Genomic DNA, 24,209 nt, shown 5'->3' with positions numbered 1-24,209 from the left:
CTGACATTCCTTATTGGAGTGTGAATGCAGAAAAGGTGGTATGTTTTTGCAAAGATCATGGAGAAAATGTGATTGGTCATTGAAGGTGTTCTGGGATCTACTTCATTGTATTAAGAGAAACTCTTTGGAAGGACAAACAGAGTGAGAATATATATGAGTACTCCAAAACACCCACTCATTCATTTATGTATCAAATATTTCTTAAAACACCTACCATATACCTGGCATCCCATCTAATAATATTTAGCTGCTTTTGTTAGAAATAATCTTGGTTTCACACAAAGGAACATACAAACAAAGTCAAAGTATCCCCAAAAGGCAATTATTTTTGCAAAAACATTGTGGCAGAACCCACACTGGGCTAGCAGCACACCAAGGCTTCCATGGCTCTGGTATTTCATCACTGAAATAAGTAGAGAATGAATTTTGCATTGTTGGTGAGAGCTCGACTTCATAATCTAAAGTGATTGTCCAATCAAGTAAAAGAGGAAAATCCTTGAGTCCTACATTCCTCTCTAGGCCATCAACTACCATTGATTAAAATACACACACACACACACACACACACACACACACACACACACACACCTTTTTGAGAATAATTTGCAAGTTTAAAGTCTCTTATAAATTAATATGATTATAGAATTACAACTAATAAACATGTATAACAGCTTTACAAAAGAACACTATTTACAGAAAGGAATCACGCATATACATATATAAACACACATAGCCATTTATATCTATTATATTGGTATGTATCTAATTTCCCTTCTCCTATTTTATAAAGGATTTAAGAACCTGTAATGACATGCCAAGTTTGGTTATGGGGGCAAATATATGTTTTTCAAAACTAAATATCATGGAGATTAATGAGCCTAAATCCCTCTTGAGTGATAAATAAGAGAAGTGAAAAATGAGAAGTAAAATTATTACATATAGCAATATGTAGCCATGAGAGAAGCATGGAGATCCTGCACTGACTGCCTGGAGAAGGGAACTTCAATCCCCACTCCATCAAATACCATATATTGAGGTTCCTCTCAAAGTCCTTTGGACCAGAGGCTCAACCCAGAGCCCAGGATTCAAGGATAATGCATGCTTCAATGTCTGAATCCCACTGAATGCATATTCTCTTTCTTTTCCTCTGGATAACTTCTGTGAGAACCATGTAATTGGCAATGCCTATGGCACTGTATTATACGGAGGCTGCATAACAATGTTATATTTACAAGTTGCTCTTTACCATCAGACTATGGGGGTCTGAGAGAGCTGGTTATGCCTCAGATTCTTTATCATCTGTCTCTAGTCTACAGAGCACAGGTGTGTTTGTGGTACTTACACTGGATTTCAGAGTCCAGTGAATGTTTTGTTTCATCAGCCCTGACAGCTGGTCAAGCCAGTGCCTGGACTTTAAATCAAACACTTTTTGACTTGTATTTTTTCCCGAAAGCCAATCTTACACAGGTTGTAAAGATGTATCTTGGAGACTCAGGCTGTGACCCTTTAGTAGAGCACTTTTTTGCATATATCAAATCCAAGATTAGACCTACAGCTCCACAAAAACAAAATAAAAGACAATACAGAATCAGAGCCCAGTTATATTGCCCAAAAGAAAACCAATTTATTCAGTGCATTTAGCAATAGAACCTTTTGTTACTAAGAACAAAGTTTATTTACTGAAATATTTTCAACATATTTTTGTTGAGCATAGTTTATACACTGGCCATTGTGCTGGACATGTAGGATATAGCTCTGTTCAATGGATATAAAGTCTATTATACTGGTGAGTCATGGGCCTGAGTTCACTGGTCAGAGGGAGGGTCAACAGGACACAGAGATGCTAAGAGATTACTCACGTTGCCCTTTGCAGTATAACTGCATGCAAATGACTCACTTTGGCACTGGGGAGCTAGGAGACAGTTCAAAAACCATCAAAACTCTGACTGTAAAATCACAAATAGCTGGAGAGCACTGGTTCAGGCTGACAAACTGGTGCATAGCAAGCTGTACCATGTCTAGCCTCGATGACTATGATGCCCATGAGTGTCATTTTCCCTGCAGCTTACAATCTACTCAATTCTGCCACTCCTCTTTCTTGAGATTCTGACTTTTGGCTCCAAGACCAAGATACAAATCTGTTTTCTATTTGTTAGAAATTATATATATTTGTGAGTCTCTCTCTCTCTCTCTCTCTCTCTCTCTCTCTCTTTCTCTCTCTCTCTCTCTCTCTCTCTTTCTCTCTCTCTCTCTCTCTCTCTCCCTCTCTCTCTTTCCTCTCTCTCTGTGTGCATGCACACACAAGCACATGCATACTACACATATATATCTGAAAAGACATAAATAAATGTACTCTCATTTTGGGCACATAAATTGCTAGAGACACAAAATGATCAATTGTACCTTATAATTCCACTATGGGTTTCTTCTTACATTCAATCCGTGGTGCCAAATGAGGTTGATTCACTTCAAAGTTTGATTAGGAGAGCCCTTTGGAGTTTCCTTTGTCTCTCTTTCTCTGACTTTCCCATTTAGAGCATGAAATCCAGGCCTTTCTCTTTAGTTAGCAAGTACAGCATTTAAGTGGGGTCTGTTTAATTATGTGGTCTTTTTCTTCCTTCCCAGAGGCTCTTGCTGTTGAAGAAACCCTTTCTCAGCTGTGCTCAGAGTTACAGGTAATTATAGTGCAGACCCTGAGTCTGAACAGATGGAAGTATTTACAGTCCTGGACCAAGCAGGTCTTGCTGGCCACACAGCATGTCAGTCACTGAAGCCACAATTTTCCCTAAAGGGAATAAGTGAATTCACAGATTCTAATGTGTGGAGATATGGGATGTGTCTGTCCACAAATCTGCCTATCTGAGGAAAGGGCTGAGAGGCTTCTATGACATAAGCAAAGAGGGGGTTCTGAGGCCAAGCTAGGAAAATGATTGGCAATGAGGAAAACTAATCAGGTTTTGAACATAGGTCAGGGGATTGTCTGGAGCGAAGCTGGTCATGAGTGTGTCAGCTCACTGTTTACTCTTAACATTTTATCCTTGGATTTTACGCTTTAGCTAGGGATGGAGAATGACTCAAGAAACTTGAAACAGGAAAAAAAAAATAAGTTTATATTAGGGACTTGGTTCCAGCTTTGTAAAGAAAACAATAGTTTGAATGTTTTGCAGAATGAGTGCAAGGCTGTTGGGTCACCTCCTGTGATTTACAACCCCAAGGTCACCTGCCTTGGTAGAGTGGGACAGCCACACTTCAGAAATGAGGGTGAGGACCACTGTCCCTTTAAATGGAGAAGAGTTTAGTATTGTAAAGAAGTTGTTTAACTTGGAGAGTTTTACAGCTCTTCATTGCTAGGAGCCAGCCTCAAAGCAGACCTTTGAGCCAGTGGTGACAAGTTGTTGAATCTTTATGTATCTTGGTTTTCACATCTGTCAAAAAGGAACAGAGGCTGGGGTTGGTAGTTCCGTGAATAAGGTGCTTACCTCCCAAGCATGAAGAAGACACTTCAGATCTGTAGAACTCACTTGAAAGAATGGCAAGGCCAGGCCTGGTGGCTGCCTGTAATTAATGGGACCCTAGGAGAAAGGTGACAAGCTAGACTATTCAAAGTGCCATGCTTAGGGTTCAGGAAGAGATCCTGTCTCAAGAAATAAAGTGGAAAGCCCATGAGAAAGATACTTAGTGTCAACTTTGGGTTTCCATAAGCAAAAAAATGCATGGGCACTTCTTCACTTGTGCACCTATACACATGCCTACATGTAAACACCACAGATATAGACAGATCCAATACATCTGGTTTTCTTTGGCCTCTCTTTCTTATAGCTGCGAACAAAGCATGGGCCCGCCAGTAACTGGCTGCTATTTAATGTTCACTGTATGAAACTTCATCATTTAATCAACAGAATTTTCTGGAAGACAAATCCTTCCTATGTTCTGTGGAGGGGGAAGTGGGGAGACAGCCGTTTTCTCTTTGATGCCTTCATGAATGTCTCCTTAGGAACTACGCATCTCTAGACCAGGTGAAATTTCATTCATTTCAGTCAGTAGTTTTGAGTTCCTGTTAATTGTGAGTACCCAGGTCAGTTCTGAGGACTTAGTGGTGATGCCTTCTCCTAGAGCACAGGCTTATGGGAGGAGTCTAGTCATTCTTGGCCTTTCACGACTGAATTGCACACAAATGAAACAGTGTCTGGACTGCAAGCAGCAGCAGGACCCCAGAGAGTGTTTCAGTAATTCTTTTCAGGAGCAAGCAAGATTGTAGAAGGCTCTAAAGAATCAAGAATTGAGAGAAGACCACAGCCTTGTGATGCTGAACTAGGGCAGTGATAGAGATGTATACTGGGAGGATCCTTGGAGCAGGGATACTGGAGGGAGCAGAAGCATGAGCTCTCTGAGGATGAGATTGAGGCCCTAGGGAGTAAGCTGAGGCTCCCAATCAAGAAGCCTGAATGTCCTGTTCACCATGTGGTCTGGATGAGTTCTCCATGTCACTAGGAGTCATGAAGTAGGAAGAGAATGCATCCTTTGGAGCATGTGAAGAAGAATGAACTTCCAACCTATATCCATGAGGAATCTTCTCATCTCCATCTGTTCTCAGATATGGAGAAAGGATGCATAAATAGGACATCTAACTGCATGCCCAACCATGTAGTTTCCAACAGTGTCTCCATACAGTCAGGTCCCACAGGCTAAATGTTCAGTCTTACAACCTTTTCTCTCCAGAATTGGTTTCTGGAACTATCCTAATTTGACCAAGAGCTATGAGATAGAGATTTGTAATCATACATTTTAAAGCTAGATGATCACATTTAATGGCTCATAAAATTCAGGAAACACTTTCCTAAACATCACCCATCTCTTATAAGAATAGGAAAAAGGGTGTGAGTGAATAGCTAGATGAAGGGTACATAGGTCAAAGTTGGAAAAGGAGGCTGAGAGTAGACATCCTTTTCCTTGAGTTGATCTAGAGCAAGTATAGGCAAGTGGGAACGTTCACTATTCTGGTTGCTCTCCAATCCCTGACTTGGAAGGTTTCTATGTATTAGAAGCAGATCTGGGATCCCTAGGAAATTATCACACAGTCCAACTTATTCCAGCAAGGTAAAACATTCCCCTTCTGAAAAGGGTTCATATCCATAATACATCAAACAGGCAAACACACAGAGTGGGGTCCTATTGTTCTTTTCCTAATGTAAATTGGTCGTTTCTCTCACTGAGTAGTCAGAGCTTGACCTCACTTTAACAAGACTCTATAAATCAATCCAGAGTGCTGGCAGGCAAAATGCCGTTCTGAGGAGACTATGAAACTATGGATATGCATTTTGATTCCAAGAAGTGATGGCCCTGGAGGAATTTGAATTTCTGCCAAATCCCTTCTTCATAATTTTAAGTGATTTTTTATATACCCCTTTGATAGAAAAGACAGTATTAATTTTCCACACATGGAAGTGCCAGTAAAGAAATAGGATTGATTAGCTCCTGGGTGCTGGTAATTCATTCTACCTCTAACACTTCTCCCTCTCTTGATATCTAGGAACAGCATCCACTACCTAACCATCAGCTTATTTTCTTGTCATCAGCCTCTAACATGTAGCTGGCTAGGGTCCAGTAGGATCCACATCATGTGTTAGTTAGAAAAGATTTAATAACAAAAGTCACACATGCTATGTATGCGTTTGCAGGGAGTTGAGGTGCTCCTCTCCAGGAATTCAAGACTGAAATGCACCTATGATCTGTAGCAGAAACCCGAGTTGGAAAGTGTGACAATGGTTTTATCCAGTGAGGTTCCCAGGGCAACCTCCTCACAGCATAGTAAAGGATTGCTCATGCACATTCACAGTGGCAAGTGGATACAAAGAAGTGGTGCCTCCTTAAAGTTTCTGAGCCATGAGCAGCCATTGGATGAGATTATCAAATTTGGCAAAAGGCAGTGGTAGCCTCTACTTGATAGTAGTGAATGCTGTGGCCCTGGCCCCTGGGACTCCTTTACATTTGACAATTTGTCACCTCTGATGACTACAGTGATTTCTGTAAGAGATTTGAAGGACAGAGTTTTCAATAACTTTAACAGCCATATTTCCCAAGAGCCCTACTGTTCACCTCCAGTCCTTGTAGCAGAGTTCTAGAGTCCCACTCTGTGGGAAGGCTTTCTTGGTTTTACTGGTTTTCCCCTCTGATAATCTCATATGTATATATAATTGATATTTATTTTTAACTCTCTACTACCTTCTTTCATGTCACCTCCTTCTCTAGCTGAAACTCTTCTTTTCAATCTGCTCTTGTACTTTCATTCCCTGTGTGCATATGTGTGTTTGTGATTATGTATGTGTGTGTGCCATTGAGTTCTATGGTTCTCCTGAAGCTACAGGAATTTTCTAACCATGTTTTCTTGCAGAATCTTATTGTGTAAGACATACAGAGAGGTAATAGGGTGCAAATTACTGAGGGTGAAGAGGGTGGGTCTTATTCTGCTCCTGACTCTTGCTCTTGTTCTTAATGGATGGACTGGCCTGAGGATTGAATGGTAGAAATACTGCTGGATACTCAGTAAAGGGTCCAAATCACAGAGCTGGGACCTGGTTAGAGATGAAACAGTGCCACCTCCTGGCAAATGGTGAGCAGCAGTGAATGTGTTCTCCAGCATTGCTAAGGTAGAAGAGCAGCATGATTCTAGGTGATTACTCAGAGGTCTCTAGCAGCAGAATGTTCCTGGGCATCTTTCCTTAGTGTGAGAAACTTACAAATTAAAAAAAACAAACAGAAAACAACACACACACACACATACACACACACATACACACACACACACACACACACACACACACACACACACACACACACCACTTGTCTTGTGTTGGCCACTCAGCTATCCCCTCTATCCAATCAAGGAAGAGTCGACCTAGCACTTGAAGCCTAGTAAGAAACTACTTTGTTTTGAGATAAATCAGACTCTGCCCACATGGCCAGCGCAAGAGTTGGGGAGTATAAACAAAAGGTAGCAGAGGATGGAAGAGTAGAGGTCCTGGCTCTGTCCGGGAAGTTAAAATGTCATCAAGGAACAGAGAAGAGTGTGTCAGACACCTTGGAGGGAAGGGTACTCCTCCACGCAAAGGTAACAGCAGTGTGAAGCACAGGTCAATACATGAGTAGCAGCATGTGCACATGTATCAACCTACTGTAGCATGGAGATTGTGAAACCCAAATATAAATAATAGACTGGAAATCTGGGAGCAGGGGTGCTGAGGGTCTTCCCAGAATCAATCAAATAGTGTAGTTTGCCCCCTTAGCAAGACACTGACGGGTCACACCTGCTGAGTGGTACTGGAAAGTATGTTTCCTTATTAGGATTAGCTTTGGTTTTTAGTATAGCAACTTAAGATTTTTCTAACTTACAAAAGATTGTTTTGTACTTATCCCTATGTACTTTTGGGAATTATTCAACTACTTAATAGTTGTTTTCAGAACTGCTCCTTTCTATTGACAAATACCCAAATTAAGGACTTAGCAAGAATGTGAAAGCTGGGCTTTGTTTTGTCTTAGCCAACTTTTTTTGTCAGAGAGCAAACTTATCTGCTTTTTCTGTTACCCTAATAAATCACCCCCATCAAGAGCAACTCAAAGGAGAAAATGTCTGTTTTGGCCCATATTTCCAGGAAAACAAAACAAAGAACAAAACACACACACACACACACACACACACACACACACACACACGAACATGTGCACACACACACGCATACACACACACACACACACACATGTGCACACACCATTTCATTCGCTTTCTAGCTTCCCGCAATGTAACTTTCCCTGCAGCACAAAATGACCATGGAATAAACAAAGGGAGCAGAGAAATGATTGTGGTTCAAGTCCAGTTAGTCAAGATTCTTGGTAGTGGTCAAGGAGGTAGCTGAGCCTTGTTTCAGTGAATCTACCTGTGAAAGCAGTGGGCCAAGATTGCTGGCTTATTACCAGATAAAGCCCATCCCTCGCCTGCTACAAAAAGCTATCCATACCTGTCATGTGTAATTATACATGTCCATGTGTCTGCAATGATAGGAAAATGCTCCTATGGGTTAACTAGACACCTCTGTAACCTCAGATGAAGCTGTTTCTATAATCAACTAGGGAGGAAATAATTCTCCCAAAGACTTACTTAATGAATACATTTCTTTTTTCTCTCTTCTTTGGTAGTTGAGCTCAGAATTCATACTGTGCTTGCCAGCAGGACTCTGGTGGAAGAGGTGCATAGAGGGTGGGATCAGAAGCCCAGAAAGGCAAGGGTACATAATTGAGGCATCTGGGATCTCTCAAGGATGTGAATCCACCTATCTCTGAACCAAAGTTTTACTGAGTTCACATTATCAATTACCTACTGTGCTGGAAGTAAGGATGCTGAGAGGTTAAACTCAAAATGCAGACAAATTGGGACAGTGGTGGTAAAGTAAGCCACAGTTGTTAAAAGGATCACAAGTAAGGAAGGCCTGAGATAGTCCAGGGAACCTTTTTGAGAAGAAGTCAAAAGAGAGGGATGAACCTTAGATTGATAGCATAGAGTAGTGTTGCCATAAATGAGGAGAAATAGAATTGATTCCTAGTTGTTTCCTGGCTGATGTAAGAGCATGCCAAAGGGATGGAAAGGAGAATAAAGGGAATCAGAAGATGAGAGGGGAGGACAAGGCATTCCAAAGAGAAGATGCTTTCTGAACAATGTGTTACAAATAGACAGGGCTATGCATGGTGCTAGGTAGCTCAGCCCAGCTGAGACAATGATTGTAAATTGGATAAGAGGTGTGGTAATCTTGGATAAGGTGGGGAAGAATTTCCAGTTGCAAAAGAGGGCTGAGTGTTGATACAGTAGATTGGCTGTCATTAGTAAAGATTCTGGTTAAATAATCTAAATATGAGCTACTTGGATTGCATTGCAAAACTCCACTTTCAATCTGGAGTTTGCCCAGTGATGCATCCTATCTCTTAGGTAAACTTCTGTGCACCATTCCTTCTCTGTCTCTGACCACTTATGATGCAATATGCATATCAGCAGTAAACTGTCATGAAAGGGAACATGCACCTCTTAGAAGATGTTATGTTTAACTGGAGCCTTGAATCTGGAAGCCACTCATAATAATGAAGCAAGAATTTCTGAGTTCTAAGAACGTCACAGCAAACATCTCCTTCACTTACTGTTAGATACATCACGTGCTCTACCTTCATCCAGAATCAAACCCCCAGTCCAATAAGAACAATGACTGTGACTGGACACTGTTGTTTCCATTCTTTATTTAGTGAAGTAACCGAGGCACAGGATAAAGGATGGAGATATAGTGGGTTTGATTGGCTTTGACTTTGTGACAGATCTATACCACTGGTGCTGGTATGTACTTGATATGCCATTCTAACTTAACACATATCCTTTTGTTTAAAATGTCCTTGGGACAAGGAAGAGGCTCTGTCTTTGCTTGTTGTATATTGATGAGGCCTGGAGCTCAGTGGGCGGGCTTCTTTTTATTCCTCAGAAGAACATTCTATCTTCTCATTTTCCTCACAAGTAAAGTTGCACACTTAGAATGTGATTCTCCCCATTCTAAACCACAGTTAGCTGTCCAACATGTTCTCCAAAGTCTTCAGGCCCACTGTGGTCTGACTGGCTCACTTTGTAAATAAGGCATCCTGGGATCCTCCTTAAGAAGTGGGAAGTGATGATTATGAAGATAATGATGGGTCAAAGCCCTTGAAAGCCTGCCTAGTGACGTGGCTAATTAAGCATTCTGGGGTTATGAGAACTATATTACCTCTGGAGATATTTTTAGATATCTACTGAGGTAAAGCATATGCTTTCCTCGTTGATAGTACTTCAGTTAAATCCTGGCTGGGTGAGATTTTAGATGCTCTATTAATTCACTGTCAGCTTATTTTCTGTGAAAGGATGGCTCTAATATTCTACCTAAAAGATGGTTGTATGAGCTGAATATGAAGCATGTATAAAATTTCTAGTCCTCCACCTGGCAAATGATCAGTAATGGTGAGTGGAGCCATTGTCCTTACAAGGCACTGGGTTCAGAGTTTAATCAAGTACAGAGTAGATTCTAGCACCGAGATCTCTGCTAACTGTGTGGGTTTGAGGGAGGATGTTATGGGTGATTCCCCTTTAGTGTGATAAAAGAAAGGCCACGAAGAAGGAATATCAGACTTGGATGCTAATATTTGGGAAAATTGGCTTCTAAGGTCAGGAGACTAGAAATTGAGGCAGAGAGGTAAAAATAGATAGCAACTGCATATAAAATGTTAGAAGACATATTAGACAAGACATTTCTGGAAATATAGAAATAGTCTTACTTGAGACAGGCATGAAGAGGGAAGACATAGCCTGGGGAGAGATCCTGGCTTATGGGTGAGACCATGGGACCTGAATGTTAAATCTATACATAGATACTGCCAATCAGCTTACTCTTCTCATGACTGACTCTCTTTTAACTCCCACATTCAAAGTTACAGTATTACATACACATACACACACACATACAATTTTGCACACACACATATGTGTATATAAATCATGAGACATGCTACAATACTCTGTTATATAATAATGTGATATAATAGCATGGGTGTGAATGGATAGAAGAACAAAGAATTTAGTAAAGATCCCATGAGGAGGACCAAAGCATCTCAATAGAACTGCATCTTTGGATGATTTTTTTTTTAACCTCTTCAGATGCTGAACAACCCGGAGAAGATAGCAGAGCAAATCAGTAAAGATCTTGCCTGGCTGGCTTCCCATCTGATGGCTCTGTGGACCCAATTCCTGGACACAGTAACCCTGCACTCCCAAGTGACCACTTATCTCACCCAGGAGCATCACACTTTGAGGGTAAATTGTAAAATGCTCCAAATTCTCTGGCTGCATGCTTTTATACTTAAGGAGAATCTTTGCAAAAGTTGGTTCATTGAGTGGAATAGGATTGGGCATGGTGCTGAACTGTAGATGTCAACACTGGTCCCACTCAACTGTGAATGTGGCATCAAACAACCCACTTAGCTACTCAGTCCTATTGTGTCATTTGTAAAACATCTCCTTTGTCTATGTCTGATGATAGCTGAACTTAAAAAATTGACTATTACAAGTGTCTCAATGTACTTAAGAAAAACACTTTCAAGTGAAAAGTGTTGCCCTCATCCTGGCTATATATGTACTCAGCAATGTGGATCTTCTTACTTTGGGCAAGAGAAATATGGGTGTGAGGATCAGAGTCCAGGAAGCACATAGCAAGTGCCACTAATTTTAGGAATTCTCTACATTGTACATTTATTTATAATGCCAGCTTGGAAAGATCTCACATTCTATTAGAATAAAATTTAAGTTTAAATATAAATCAGAACAGGACTGGGTTTATAAACATACACTATGTTGTTTGGGTTATTAGCTATAAAGATGTGGAGGGGGCAGCTGTGGGGGGTGGAAAGCCTCTTGTTTTAGGCCTCTGTGTAGGTACAGTTTTCTCTCCATTAAAACGTGACACTTAATCTCCAGACTCTCGAGTTTAGAACATGGCGGTCATATGCACCTGAAGAATTAAGCTGTTTATATTGTCATCCCTCAGGTCCGAAGGTTTTCTGAAGCTTTCTTTTATATGGAGCACCAAAAACTTGCAGTCTTGACCTTTCAGGAGAACCTGTGAGTAATACAGTGCACACCCACTTCACGCTGTGAAAGTGGCCACCCAAGGCACGTCAACTCTCTTCCTTTGTTCCAACTTCCCTTTCCTTTCATTTCGTGCTGTGAATCAGACACTCTGCTTCCCTCTGCACACTGTCTACAATCCTGTGCAGGCAAAGAAAGTATTCATACTGGGGAAGTGGCAGCTGCAGGTAGCAGGGGAGGGCAATAGTCAAAGGTTTCTTTTGTTCCATGCCATTATGTTTCTATAGAGAAAAAATTATAAGGTTTTCTAAGTCTCTGCAGACATCTGTGCAGAGTCTTCTGCAAAATGAATGGAAGCAGATGGTGTAGCCACAGACTAGGTCAGAAAAGCCCTATGATGCAGTAGCTAAAACATATATTTAACATAAAGCCCATGATCTCTAATCAGGACTGATGCCTTTCTAAAACTGCCTTCTTCCAGAAAGAACTGAAAAGCACTCCACAAAGTTAGAGGGGTGATGCGAGGTGAGGTTTCCTAGGTACCTCAGGGAAGATGAGCAGAGACCCCACTGAGATCTTTCGGCCAGCAGTATTTTGTGTCTTAGTAATCTGTCTATCTAAGGAATGATCATGTCTGAGAGGCCACTTTGTGTCTGTCAGAAGAGGCTCATGGAATATTTGTGGTGCTTAGGACAGACCTGGAATTCTTTCATCTTTGTCAGGTAACCCTGGAACTTGCACAGGGTTTGTTCTCTATGCAGACAGTACAATACAATGTTTGCTCTTGTGATCTGAAAGTGAGTAAGACAGCAAGAAAAATGCATGTGGTTGTGAAAATTGCTTGTTCCTACTTCACTGGTGTCTACAGGCATATCCATCCATCCATCCATTCATTCATTTTAGCATCAGGATAGAACTGACTGACTAATTTTAAAACTAGTACTAGAAAGAGAAATCTGCCAACATTAAAAATAACCTTGAAGCCTCTGAGCAAAATACAGAAACCTAGAACTATAAGGGGGAAAGCATTACTGCATGTCTCAACAAAACAAGGAAAGCTTGGAGTTTGTGCTATGTGTGAACCATGTTTCTCAGGGAGTATAAACACAGGTGGAGGGCTAAAGAGCAAGCTAAGTAGTTGAGGGCACTGAATGATCATCCAGATGCCCTAAGTTCAATTTCAAGCAACCATGTAGTGCCTCACAACCATCTGTTATGGGATTCAGTTGCCTTCTTCTGATGTGTCTGAAGACAGCTACAGTCTATGCAGACATACACACACACACACACACACACACACACACACACACACACACACTTTGAAGGGTCATGCTGGTAGGAAGTCATGGCTGCAGGAGGCAGCTGGTCACATTGCATCTAAGTCAAGTAGAGCAAGAAATGAGTGTACTCAGCTCAGTACCTCTTTGTGGACCATCTTATTCAGTATACGATCCCATCGTATTGAGTGGTCCACATTCAGAGGGGATTGCCCCTCAGCAGCTTTGCTTTGGAAAATTGCTCGCAGACATGTCCAGAGGTTTGCCTTCTAGGTGATTCTAAATCCAGTTGAGTTACAATAAAAATTAACCATCATACTCCCAGGACACTGTTTGGTTTGAGTGCCATCTATGAAAAGTACTCATAACACAGGGTATCTAGTGATATATAAAGACTGAGTAATTGAAAATATTATCTTAACTGGATCTAGCTGTAATTATTTTTGTCAAGTTGTATCAAATTTAGAATCACCTTGGATGGGAGTGCTGATAACAGATTGTCTAGATTTCTTTGGCCTAAGAGGATATCTATGGAGATTATCTTGATCACAAAATGACCCATGTGGCCTGCCTGCTCACTATGGGTGACACCATTCCCTGGACAGGACATCCTATACGATGGAAGAGTGGAGAAAGCAAAATGAGTGCAGAGTGCACTCTGACCTCATCTGTGACTGAACAGTTGCTTTCATCTGCTGCTGTGATTTCTCAGCCACAATGGGCAACAACCTAGAAATAATATCCCAATAAACTATTTCTCCCCGAAGCGGCTTTTGGCAGGGAATTTTTATCATAGCAGCAAGAAAGGAAATCAATGAATATATCACGCTCGCTTTCCTTTACCATAAAATGGTCAAAAGTCAAAATTGAAAAGATAAAGTGGGACCATCCATACACATGGTAAAAACAGTGCAAGCCACAGACCCTCCTGTGTAAATAGTTATGTAAACATATTGATGAGTGCTCATTAATTGTCCAGGTGGACTGCAGATGTGGTAAACAATAATGCTGATTTATAGGTTTTACATTCTACCTGACAAGTAGGGGACAAAAATTCACTCAGTCAGTTACAAGTATCAAAGAAAATAAGCAAGGAAAAGGTATATGAAATGAGGGAAGGCTGTGGCTAGTGTTCTTATAAATGACTAACCGCTAGCTTTCAGAATCCCCAAACCAGACATTTATTGATTTTAGTTCGGTGAAGTTCCCCCAATTATATTTCAAGTTGTTTCTGAGTTATCATGAAGTATGAAGCAACATACTTCTTACAGACACGGGTTGCATCTGCTAGCCCCAACATCAATTATCCTTTAAGCAAAATTGTGTGTGGATCATGGACTGATTTTAATAAAGTGATGAGAGAAAAATAAATTGTGGGTGTTACATCTGACCTAAGTCTGGGGTTATAGCAACTCTGACTGTGAAAGTTGTTTGCAGAGCAGAAGGAGCTTCCATTAATGATCTGAGTTTTAAGAAGGGGATGGGTGTAGGCAGGAACAGGAAGTTAAGAGTGAGGGGCAGAAGAATTAATCCATGCAGTGTCTCATGCATCACAAAATAATTCAGTCATGAAAATTCCAGTGCCTGCATTATCAGCCTGAAAAATAAGTTGGACATCAGCATTTCCAATCTCACTTGTCTGTTTTAGCTTCTTCTTGAGTCTACTTATATGATGCATGCATTCCTGAACCACTCTCTTAGCTAGTTTCTTAGATGTAAAAGAGATTCTATCTTTCAGTAAGTATGCATATATTGTTGTCTGTGTTCTAGATACCATTTCAGTTGTGGAATATTCAGCACTGAAGTAAACACAAAACTTCTCTGTACAAATAAATAGACATACGGACAAAATGGTGATGAGAAGCATCTGTTTGTTTAAGAGGAGTTGATTATGATGTGTTTGTCAGAGATGGTCTCCCTGGGCCCCTCACTGAGGAGTGGAGGTCTGAATTAGGTTGAAGTTCTCTCAGAGATATGTCCAGTGAGATACAGTAAATAGATTGGACAACATTTTTAGCATTCAATTGACCACCAATATCAACACAAAGACTCAAGTAGAGAACAAGTTATCAGAGAGATTCTGCTTAATAGGAAATAAACTGTTGTCCAGCTCATCAAAAATCATAGAAAGATTTCATTTCAGAATGAGGAAATTACAGGAAAGGTGATAATTGCTGCCATTGGAGTGAGTCTTAGGCTAGCATATTGAACAGGGGCTATGTAAGGCTAGCAGCCACTCCTAGACACGGGTATGCTCATGGGTGCATTGTGGCTAGGCAGACAAGAGAAATCACCTGTTCACATGGGAGGCAGAAGTATACTCCAACATTAAGACTTAAGATGCAACATTCAAAGGCATGGATGAGCTCCTCTGTAAAGATCCATCACAGTCTGGCCTGGAAGAGATTTTATGTCAGAGATGAATTTTAACCACATTTAAGTAGGCTGTGAATCAGAGGATGTATTTGGGACAGATTTTTATGGACAGATATTTATGGGTGAGATTGTCTGGGATAGCACAGGAATAGATATAATGTGTGATGGAGGGGATGCACTTACTTAGGCTTGTCAGTGAACATGGGTCTGAGAATGTATGTTTGTCATGAAAGTGACTGGCCATCCATCAGTTATCTTAGGGGAAAGTGATTAAGTTGTTACACACAAACACTAATTAGTTTTTCTTTCAAAAGATAATAAGAATTTACCTTCTTCTGAATAAGTAATTAAAAATAGCATGTCTCTCCCTACTTTTAGATTATAAAGGGTAATTACTTCAGACTCTGCAATCACATTCTTATTGACAGAATGTTTATGTTATAGAGAATAAATACTAGCTTTTACAATTGCCTACAGAGAAACAAAACATATATTATCCTTCCTGATTTATATTAGCTTACATACTAATAAACATCAGTAAAGCCATACTATTTTATTTATTTATTTATTTATTTACACTCCAGATTTTATTCCCCCATCCACCCTCTGACTGTTCCACATCCCATACCTCCTCCTCAACCCTCTGTCTCGATGAGGATGTACCCACCCACTCTCCTCACCTCCAACTTCCCTGGGGCCTCCAGTCTCTTGAGGATTATATGCATCATCTTTGATTGAACGCTGACCAGGCAGTCCTCTGCTGTAAATGTTTTGGGGGCCTCATACCAGTTGGTGTTTGCTGCCTTTTTTGGTGCACCAGTGTTTGAGAGATCTCAGGGACCCAGAAAATTTGAGACTGCTGGTCCTCGTACAGGGTTACCTTCTATCTCAGCTTCTTTCAGCCTCCCCTAATTCAACCACAGGGGTCAACAGCTTCTGTCCATTAGTTGGGTACAAATATCTGCATCTAACTTTTTAAGCTGCTTGTTGGATCTTCTGGAGGGCAGCCATGATAGGTCCCTTTTTTGTGAGCACTCCAAAGCCTCAGAAATAGTGTCAGGCCTTGGGACCTCCCCTTGAGCCGGATCCCACTTTGGAACTTCTTTTTCTCAGGTTCCTCTCCTTTTCCATCCCTGTAGTTCTTTCAGAAAGGAACAATTATGGGTCAGAGTTTAGACTGTGGCATGGCAACCTCCTCCCTCATTTGATGCCCTGTCTTCCTGTTGGAAATGGGCTCTACAAGTTTCTTCTCCCTGCTGTTGGGCATTGCATCCAAGGTCCCTCTTTTTGAGTCCTGAGAGTCTCTCATGTCCCAGGTATCTGGTGCATTCTGGAGGGGTCCCCCAACCTCCTACAACCTACGTTGCCTGTTTCTATTCTTCTGGATCTCAGGGCTTCAGTCCTCTTCCCTCACCCAATACCAGATCAGGTTCCCATCTCTCCCCCATCCTCATCCACTTTCCCTCCCAAGTCCTTCTTTCCCTCCCAACTTGTGATTGCTTTCTTCTCTCTCCCAAATGGGACTGAGGCATCCTCACTTGGGCCCTTCAGCTTGTTGACCTTTTTTTAATTCTGTGGACTATATCTTGGGTATTCTGTACATTTTTTTGGGCTAATATCCACTTGTTAGTGAGTACATACCACGCATGTCCTTTTGTGTCTGAGTTACTTCACTCAGGATGATATTTTCTAGTTCCATCCATTTGCCTGCAAAACTCAGGATATCCTTGTTCTTAATAGCTGAGTTGTAATCCATTATGTAAATTAACCACATTTTCTGTATCCATTCTTCTGTCCTGGGACATCTGGGTTGTTTCCAGCTTCTGAATATCACAAATAAGGCTGCTATGAACATAGTGGATCATGTGCCCCTGTGGCATAGTAGGGCATCTTTTGGTTATATTCCCAAGAGTGTTATTGCTGGGTCTTCAGGTAAATCCATTTGCAATTTTCTGAGGAACCTCCAGATTGATTTCCAGAGTGGTTATACCAGTTTGCAATCCCACCAGCAATGTAGGAGTGATCCTCTTTCTACACATCCACTCTAACATGTGTTGTCACCTGAGGTTTGATCTTAGCCATTCTGATTGGTGTAAGGTGGAATCTCAGGGTCGTTTTGATTTGCATTTCTCTGTTAACTAAGGACTTTTTAACATTTCTTTAGGTGCTTCTCGGCCATTTGAGATTCCTTAGTCATGAAATCTCAGTTTAGTTCTATATCCCATTTTTTCATTTGGTTGTTTGGTTTTTGTTTTTTAGTGGTTAACTTCTTGATTTCTTTATCTTTTTTGAATATTAGCCCTCTATCAGATGTGGGGTTGGTGAAGATATTTTCCCAATCTGTAGGTTGCCGATTTGTCTTATTGACTATGTCCTTTGCCTTTCAGAAGCTTTCCAATATCATGAGGTCCCATTTATTAATTCTTGATCTTAGCACTTGGCTGAGTAGTGGTGGCACATGCCTTTAATCCCAGTACCTCGGAGGCAGAGACAGGTGGATTTCTGAGTTTGAGGCCAGCCTGGTCTACAGAGTGAGCTCTAGGACCTCCAGGTTTACACAGAGAAACCCTGTCTAGAAAAACAAAACAAAACAAAACAAAAAAAGCTAATTCAGGTGGCTCTTACTTGAGTTATATCAAAATATGACTCAGACTCTTAAGTTGTTTAAAAAGTTAAAGATGCTAGAGCAATCAATGAGTAAATTTAACTTTCTTCCCCAAAGCACTAATTTTAGATCTGTAGCCATTTCTTAGCTAGTTTTTCAGTCTCATAGCATTTATTATTTTCCAGTAACTGTCAGATGTAACCTAGTCTATAATCCACTGCATCAGTACTAGTACCTGGATCAGTTCCTCAGTAAAGCAGACTACTGCACTGGGGGATATCTTAGATGGATGGGAGGGTGGGAGATGGTCATTGCCTGCATCTGCTAAGAGCACTGGTAATGCTTTTGCGGGGTTAGAATGGTAAGATTTTATTGAAAATGTCCACCCTGTTTAGTTGACTACCTTTCTGTGTGTTCTCCAGGATACAGACTCACAGCCAGCTGTCCCTGGACATCCGGAACTCAGAGTACCTCACCAGCATGCCTCCATTGCCCGCAGAGTGCCTGGACATCGATGGTGACTGGAACACCCTGCCTGTTATCTTTGAGGACAGATATGTGGACTGCCCTGTCTCAGGTTTGTCTTTCTCTGTTTTTTTTTTTTGAAGGAATTAGTACTTGTGCATTAGCAGATTGTACCACTGGAGCTGGGGTGTTCACTCTTGTATTTTTTTGTTTTTGTTTTGTTTACTTTTTAATATAATTTTAAAAAATTTCTTCAATTAATCATTCCATTTGTTTACATCTTTGGTTTTGTGTTTGTTTTGTTGTTTTATTTAATGTGAAGAGTTAGAATTAATGTCTATCTGGCCTCTTCTGGATCAAAATGTTCCTGGTGTTAGTGTTTTTACCTATAGGATAAGATACAGACACAGACATAAACAAGCACTGGTTTCCTTGGGGCTTGCATTTTTTACCTATAGAATAAGACACAAGACAGACAGATACAGACACAGACATACAGATATATACAGATACACACATACACACACACACACACACACACACAGAGAGAGAGAGAGAGAGAGAGAGAGAGAGAGAGAGAGAGAGAGAACATACACACACACCCAAGAACAATCAAAGGTGGTATTCTTTTGTTATTTAAAGTGTATATTTTAACTACAGTCATTTCTGTTTTAGCTTTAATGCTACTGTGTTAGTGTCTGTCTCTCTTGTGGTGGGGACTATGGATGGTCTATTCAGGTGGGGTTTTGCTATATCATTCAGGCTGGCCAGTTACTATATAATCCAAGATCCTGTTTAATGCCACAAGGCAGGTCAAGGACATGAGAAAATGGGCTGTGTAACTCATGATGAAATAAACTGCTTCAGGGAGTAAAAAGAACAAGATTGTACACATTGTTTGTGTACCAGTGTTCAGCCTGGCTCTACTGTTTGTCAGTGAACTCACAGGTCAACTGCAGAATGACCAGAAATGAATAAAGGAATGTCCCCTTTCTGTTTGCTCCTGCAGCTTGACCACAGAAACCCAACAGCTGTGACCAGAAAATGTCAAGTCCCTTGTTGGTGGCTTAATCAAATGGATTATTTCTTTATTCCTTTAGATTATATATATATATATATATATATATATATATATATATATATATATATATATATATATATTTCACATAGGGAAACTGAGGCATAGGTAGAAATATGTATGAAAGACCAGATGTGAATAAGCAACCAAACCTAACCCCTCAACTCCAGAGTCCAGGCTCTGCTCTATCATCTCCCTGAGGTGGTTTAAGCCGGGATAGTTTGCTTGTTGCTGTTTATAATGGATCAAATTGGCTACATTTCAGAGAATCAACTCTGCAACTGGAGAGTTGTAGTCTGGACTCTAGGTGACTTGTAGGGACAGTCAGTTTGCAAGCATGAATTTGGTTTTTAGTTCTACTCTGACATCTAGTGTAAAGTTAGTGTATAACAAGTGTAGTGTGTACTCAATTATACTGAATCTTCAACCCAACTGGTGAATTTTCAGTGTGCAAGTGTTCATTTGGGTGTGTGCATATGTATATGTGTGTGTGTGTGTGTGTGCATGTGTGTGTATAAATGCTTATATTTTGAATAATTCATACCTCTTATATCATTTCCAGTACAGCGGAACAGTTGAAGATATTAAACACCAATGATAATAACCTCTGATATTTTCATTTAATAATAGGATGTATATCATTTCCCAATCTTTTTAATTGCAGATATTGATAAATATCAGTCTTTATATGTGCGATTCTATTGTGGTCTTTAATTTTTTTTTTTATAAATCAACTTCATTTTTTTTCTAGGCCCATAGAATTGGCTAAAAAATAATATTCCCCCCCCCCTGGGAGATTTCCCTGCCTTCTGCATTCTATTCATGTAATTCATCTGGGCCTCAAATCTTAACAGGATGAGATATGTATAGCAGAGAGGTTTTATTTTTTTTTCTTCTTTTTTTTTTTTCTGGGGAAATTTGCTCATCCAGGTTCTTGTAAGCCATCAATTGCTCAAATTTCATTTCTGGTGCCATGATAATATACCCTGACAAAAGCAATGGGTTGGGGTGATTGCTTCAGATTACAATTCTAGGCTGAAGTACATCATTGTGAAAGAGCCGAAGTAGGAACTTTAAGGAGCCGGTCTTATCATACCCACAGTCAAGGAAAATGAAAATTGCATGCTGTACTTGCTTGCTTGGTTGCATCTCCATTTCTCCATTCGTACTTCAGAGTATGATATACATCCTATTATTAAATGAATGTAATTAAATGTATGTCAGAGATGATATGCATCCTATTATTAAATGAAAATATCAGAGGTTATTATCATTGGTGTTTAATATCTTCAACTGTTCAGGTTTACTGGAAATGATATAAGAGGTATGCATTGTTCAAAATATAAGCATTTACACACACACACACACACACACATGCACAAACTCCACTCAGGGTTCAGAAACCCCTGCCTAGGAAATAATGTGCTGAGTTTCCCATATCAATTAACCTAATTAAAACAACTCTCCATAGACACACACATAGGTCAACCCAATGAAGAAAACTATCATTACGACTCTTCCCAGGTGATTCTAAGTTGTATCAACTTGACAATTAATACCAATTGTCACACATAAGTAATATTTTAGTATATCTTCTCTGTGTATTGTTGGTCATATGCTGTGGGCTAAGAGTTGTAGAAATTATTTTATCCCAATATAGGGTTTCTACCCCATTTTAGAACATTTAGTTTCCAGGTAAAAGTCACCCTCAGGGCCACATTCTCTTGACTCTTACCGCATGGCAGTTTCTCCTCTCTCTTCCTCTACCTTCTCCTCTGGTTCTCTTCTGAAATCTCAACCTCACCTGTGTCTCTTCAGCCCAGCTATTAGCTGTTAGCAACTTTATTCACTAATCTGAAATAACTTGGGGCCATGGGTGCAGACTCTCATCTCTGGGACAAGTAGGTTCTGGGGCCTGCACTTAGCTTTACTGCCACAGACTGACCCAGTCGGGGGAGTCATGACCAAGGGAAAATCAGGGCTTTGGTATTCAGGAAGGCACAGGTGCAGCGAAATGACAGACAGACATTCCAGAGAGCGGTTTGAATCTGCTGCAACTTTACTTTTTAGTCAGGCGTATTTATAATACATTGAGGAACAGATCGAGGTTGGCACACCTCCAGAAACACTCAAACAATTGCTAAACAAGGTACATTTCCATCTTAATTAGAACAGCAAGTAGACATAAGATGATGCCCACAGGAACTCTTACTCTGTGAACCATGATCAAAAGCAAGCTATGATCATGAACCTCAGACATATAGTGTTCGATTCTAACTTGTGGTTACTTATTAAAGTTGTGTTAATAATCAACAGGAGAACTTGGGCCTTCAGACCAATTTCTTTGCTGAAAGCCTTCTTCTGTCATCAAAAGTCAAAATGCTTTAAAAATGAACACATATACGTTACAAGAGCCTTCTCTACTGCCTGGGACAGCAAACACCATGGTGGTCTGGCTCAAGCTAATCTATGTCCATAATCTCAAGAAAATTATAGGACCTTCTAACCTACAATGTTTTTATCCATCTATTACCTTCTTATCATAAGTCCCTGTATAAAGCAATGGCTCATCAGTAATCCTATACTTTTTCATATTGTTTTGCTTTTTGCTACAAACTATTCATCATTACCTTTACTAAGGCTAGCAATAAAGACGGACCCTGTTAAAAAGCATTCCAAGACTTTCTTTCACTAAGGTTCAACGTGAGTTCATTGAGTTTAGGACTGGAAGCAGTAGGCATAAACACCACATCCTCTTTTTCCTTCCACCGGAATACCAAGTTCTCTTTTATCAATTAACCAGCTTGTAGGCTGGGATCGTGCTGTATAAAGAATTAAGAATGTGAAGAAGAAAGACACAGTGCAGAACCCATAACCCTGGAAGTGCAATACCCTTAGAGAACATCAAGGCCCTTTCTTAGGCCAGAGGTGGGCACACTGCCAGGGACCTTCAGGGAGCCTAGCCCTGAGGGGCATTTTTCTCCTGTCTGCCTTAATGACATACTGTCATGTCACACAGATGACACTGGAGTTGGTGTGGCACTTTACAGTAGATAACAAAGGACCAAACCTCAACAGATGAGTGCCAGTTTTGTAGTCTCAACTTTCAAGAACAGTAAACATTTACTCTTAAATGTCTGTCTGTCTCCTCTCTCTGTCCACAAAAAAGCTCTGACCTGATGTGTAATTACTGTCTCATAATCATTACTGGGTTGCCCACTTAAAACTAAAGCCTTTTCTTGACAGATTTGTTCTGTTACAAAGTATTTTTGATGATTCTTTAATCCAAGATAAAATATCTTAGTACAACAATGCACTAGTTCTTCATTCTGCAACAGTGTGGTGAACTAAATAGCTTTATGGTGCCAACAGGTTATCAAACACATTCTTACTATACCATTTCTGTGTAGCATTAAATGGAGTGTACATGAGATTTGTTTTCATCTACACTATTTGGGTGCACTTGTGGTTCATGCCAAGGCATGAATCTGTGCTGTATCAGAAATTGTAGTTGCTTTCCTGGGAGGCCATACCCTGTTGCAAGACAATTGAGTTGGTCATACTGTCAAGATTTAAATATTTTCCCCAAAACTTGTGTGTAAAGTTGAAGAAAATGCTCTCTTATACAGGGTTACTATGGGCGGCTGGGCAGACAAGTTTGTAAGACATTGAAGGACTAACAGGCAATGGTCAATGTGTATTAACATCAGTCACCAATGTCTGACTCTCTGTCTCTCTGAGTGAGATGCTTTGTTCTGCTCATTCTCTCACAGTTTTAATGAAAAACCCAAATTGTGATGTAGGTAACAGTTTTGTCAATGCCCTTCTTGCATCTGGTCTCATGGTTGAGGATGGGTTTCATAAATGTTTTGGTTCCTGAGAATCGACAATTTGTTGCCTATGACAGTCAACACATACTCATCCATGGCTTGCAAGTTGAATCATATTCCAGATTATCTTTGCCTGTTCATAGTTATTACCCTCTGTTTATTCTCACTTCATCCACTTAGGGGATTACAAAGGTCTATCTAGACTGTAAACCCAGGATCTAGTCTTTGCTTGTAATGGCCCTTTGTCTACCACGACTCAGTGCCTACTATTCTGAGGAAGATCTATAAACATCCCCCAGAATATTGCCTTCCATGTTTCCTTTCTTACTTCTGTTTACTTTGTGATTCTTTATAAAGTGATTTTTAGATTCACAGCATTGGAAATATAAAGAGTAAGACTCAGAGGTAGACCATGTGCTCCTTGGCCCTGCACATGAATATCCTCCCCCTACACCACCACCAATATCCTCCACCAAAGGGGTACTTGTGTTACAGTCCATGTCTCAGTATTAGATTAGTAATTATTGTCTAAAGGAGATTTAGTACTAGCACTGTTCTGAGTTACTTTTGTGATATGTGTTGGTCATTATAGCATGTAGATTGTTTTCACCCGCATTAAATCCACTCTGTGCTTTGCTCATTATTTTCTTTCCTTGCTTGCCCGGTCTTTGGAAAGCACTCATTCTACCTTTGCTACAGAAGACAACTTGTTTCGGCAAAGTTGTTGTACCTTTGAGTGCTTTGCAATATTTTGAAAAGTACATCAAGGCAAAAGCTCCTTGGTGCTTATAACAAATGTTCACCTTGTTGACTCTTACAAAAAAAATGCCAACTTCCATCTTACCAACCCACTGCTTAGTATGGAGGTATTTTTCACCCAATTCATGCTAGTATAATCGTTGCAATAATTCTATTCCAGCCAATACAAGCGATCAATGAA

The 24,209-nt window shown here is 40.3% G+C and overlaps 1 protein-coding gene across 1 annotated transcript in view; it reads left to right on the top strand.

The window, feature by feature from the left end:
- Fam135b (family with sequence similarity 135 member B) overlaps window positions 1-24,209 on the top strand; it is a 185,133-nt gene that overhangs the window by 137,314 nt on the left and 23,610 nt on the right. The window contains exons 8-11 of the mRNA XM_052160989.1: window positions 2,626-2,675; window positions 10,712-10,867; window positions 11,598-11,671; window positions 18,319-18,473. Coding sequence (XP_052016949.1) covers window positions 2,626-2,675; window positions 10,712-10,867; window positions 11,598-11,671; window positions 18,319-18,473 — 435 coding nt within the window. The remainder of the gene's footprint in view (window positions 1-2,625; window positions 2,676-10,711; window positions 10,868-11,597; window positions 11,672-18,318; window positions 18,474-24,209) is intronic.

This window comes from Apodemus sylvaticus, chromosome 17, assembly GCF_947179515.1.
Source record: "Apodemus sylvaticus chromosome 17, mApoSyl1.1, whole genome shotgun sequence".
Classification (NCBI taxonomy): domain Eukaryota; kingdom Metazoa; phylum Chordata; class Mammalia; order Rodentia; family Muridae; genus Apodemus; species Apodemus sylvaticus.
This window is presented reverse-complemented; position numbering and strand designations above follow the sequence as displayed.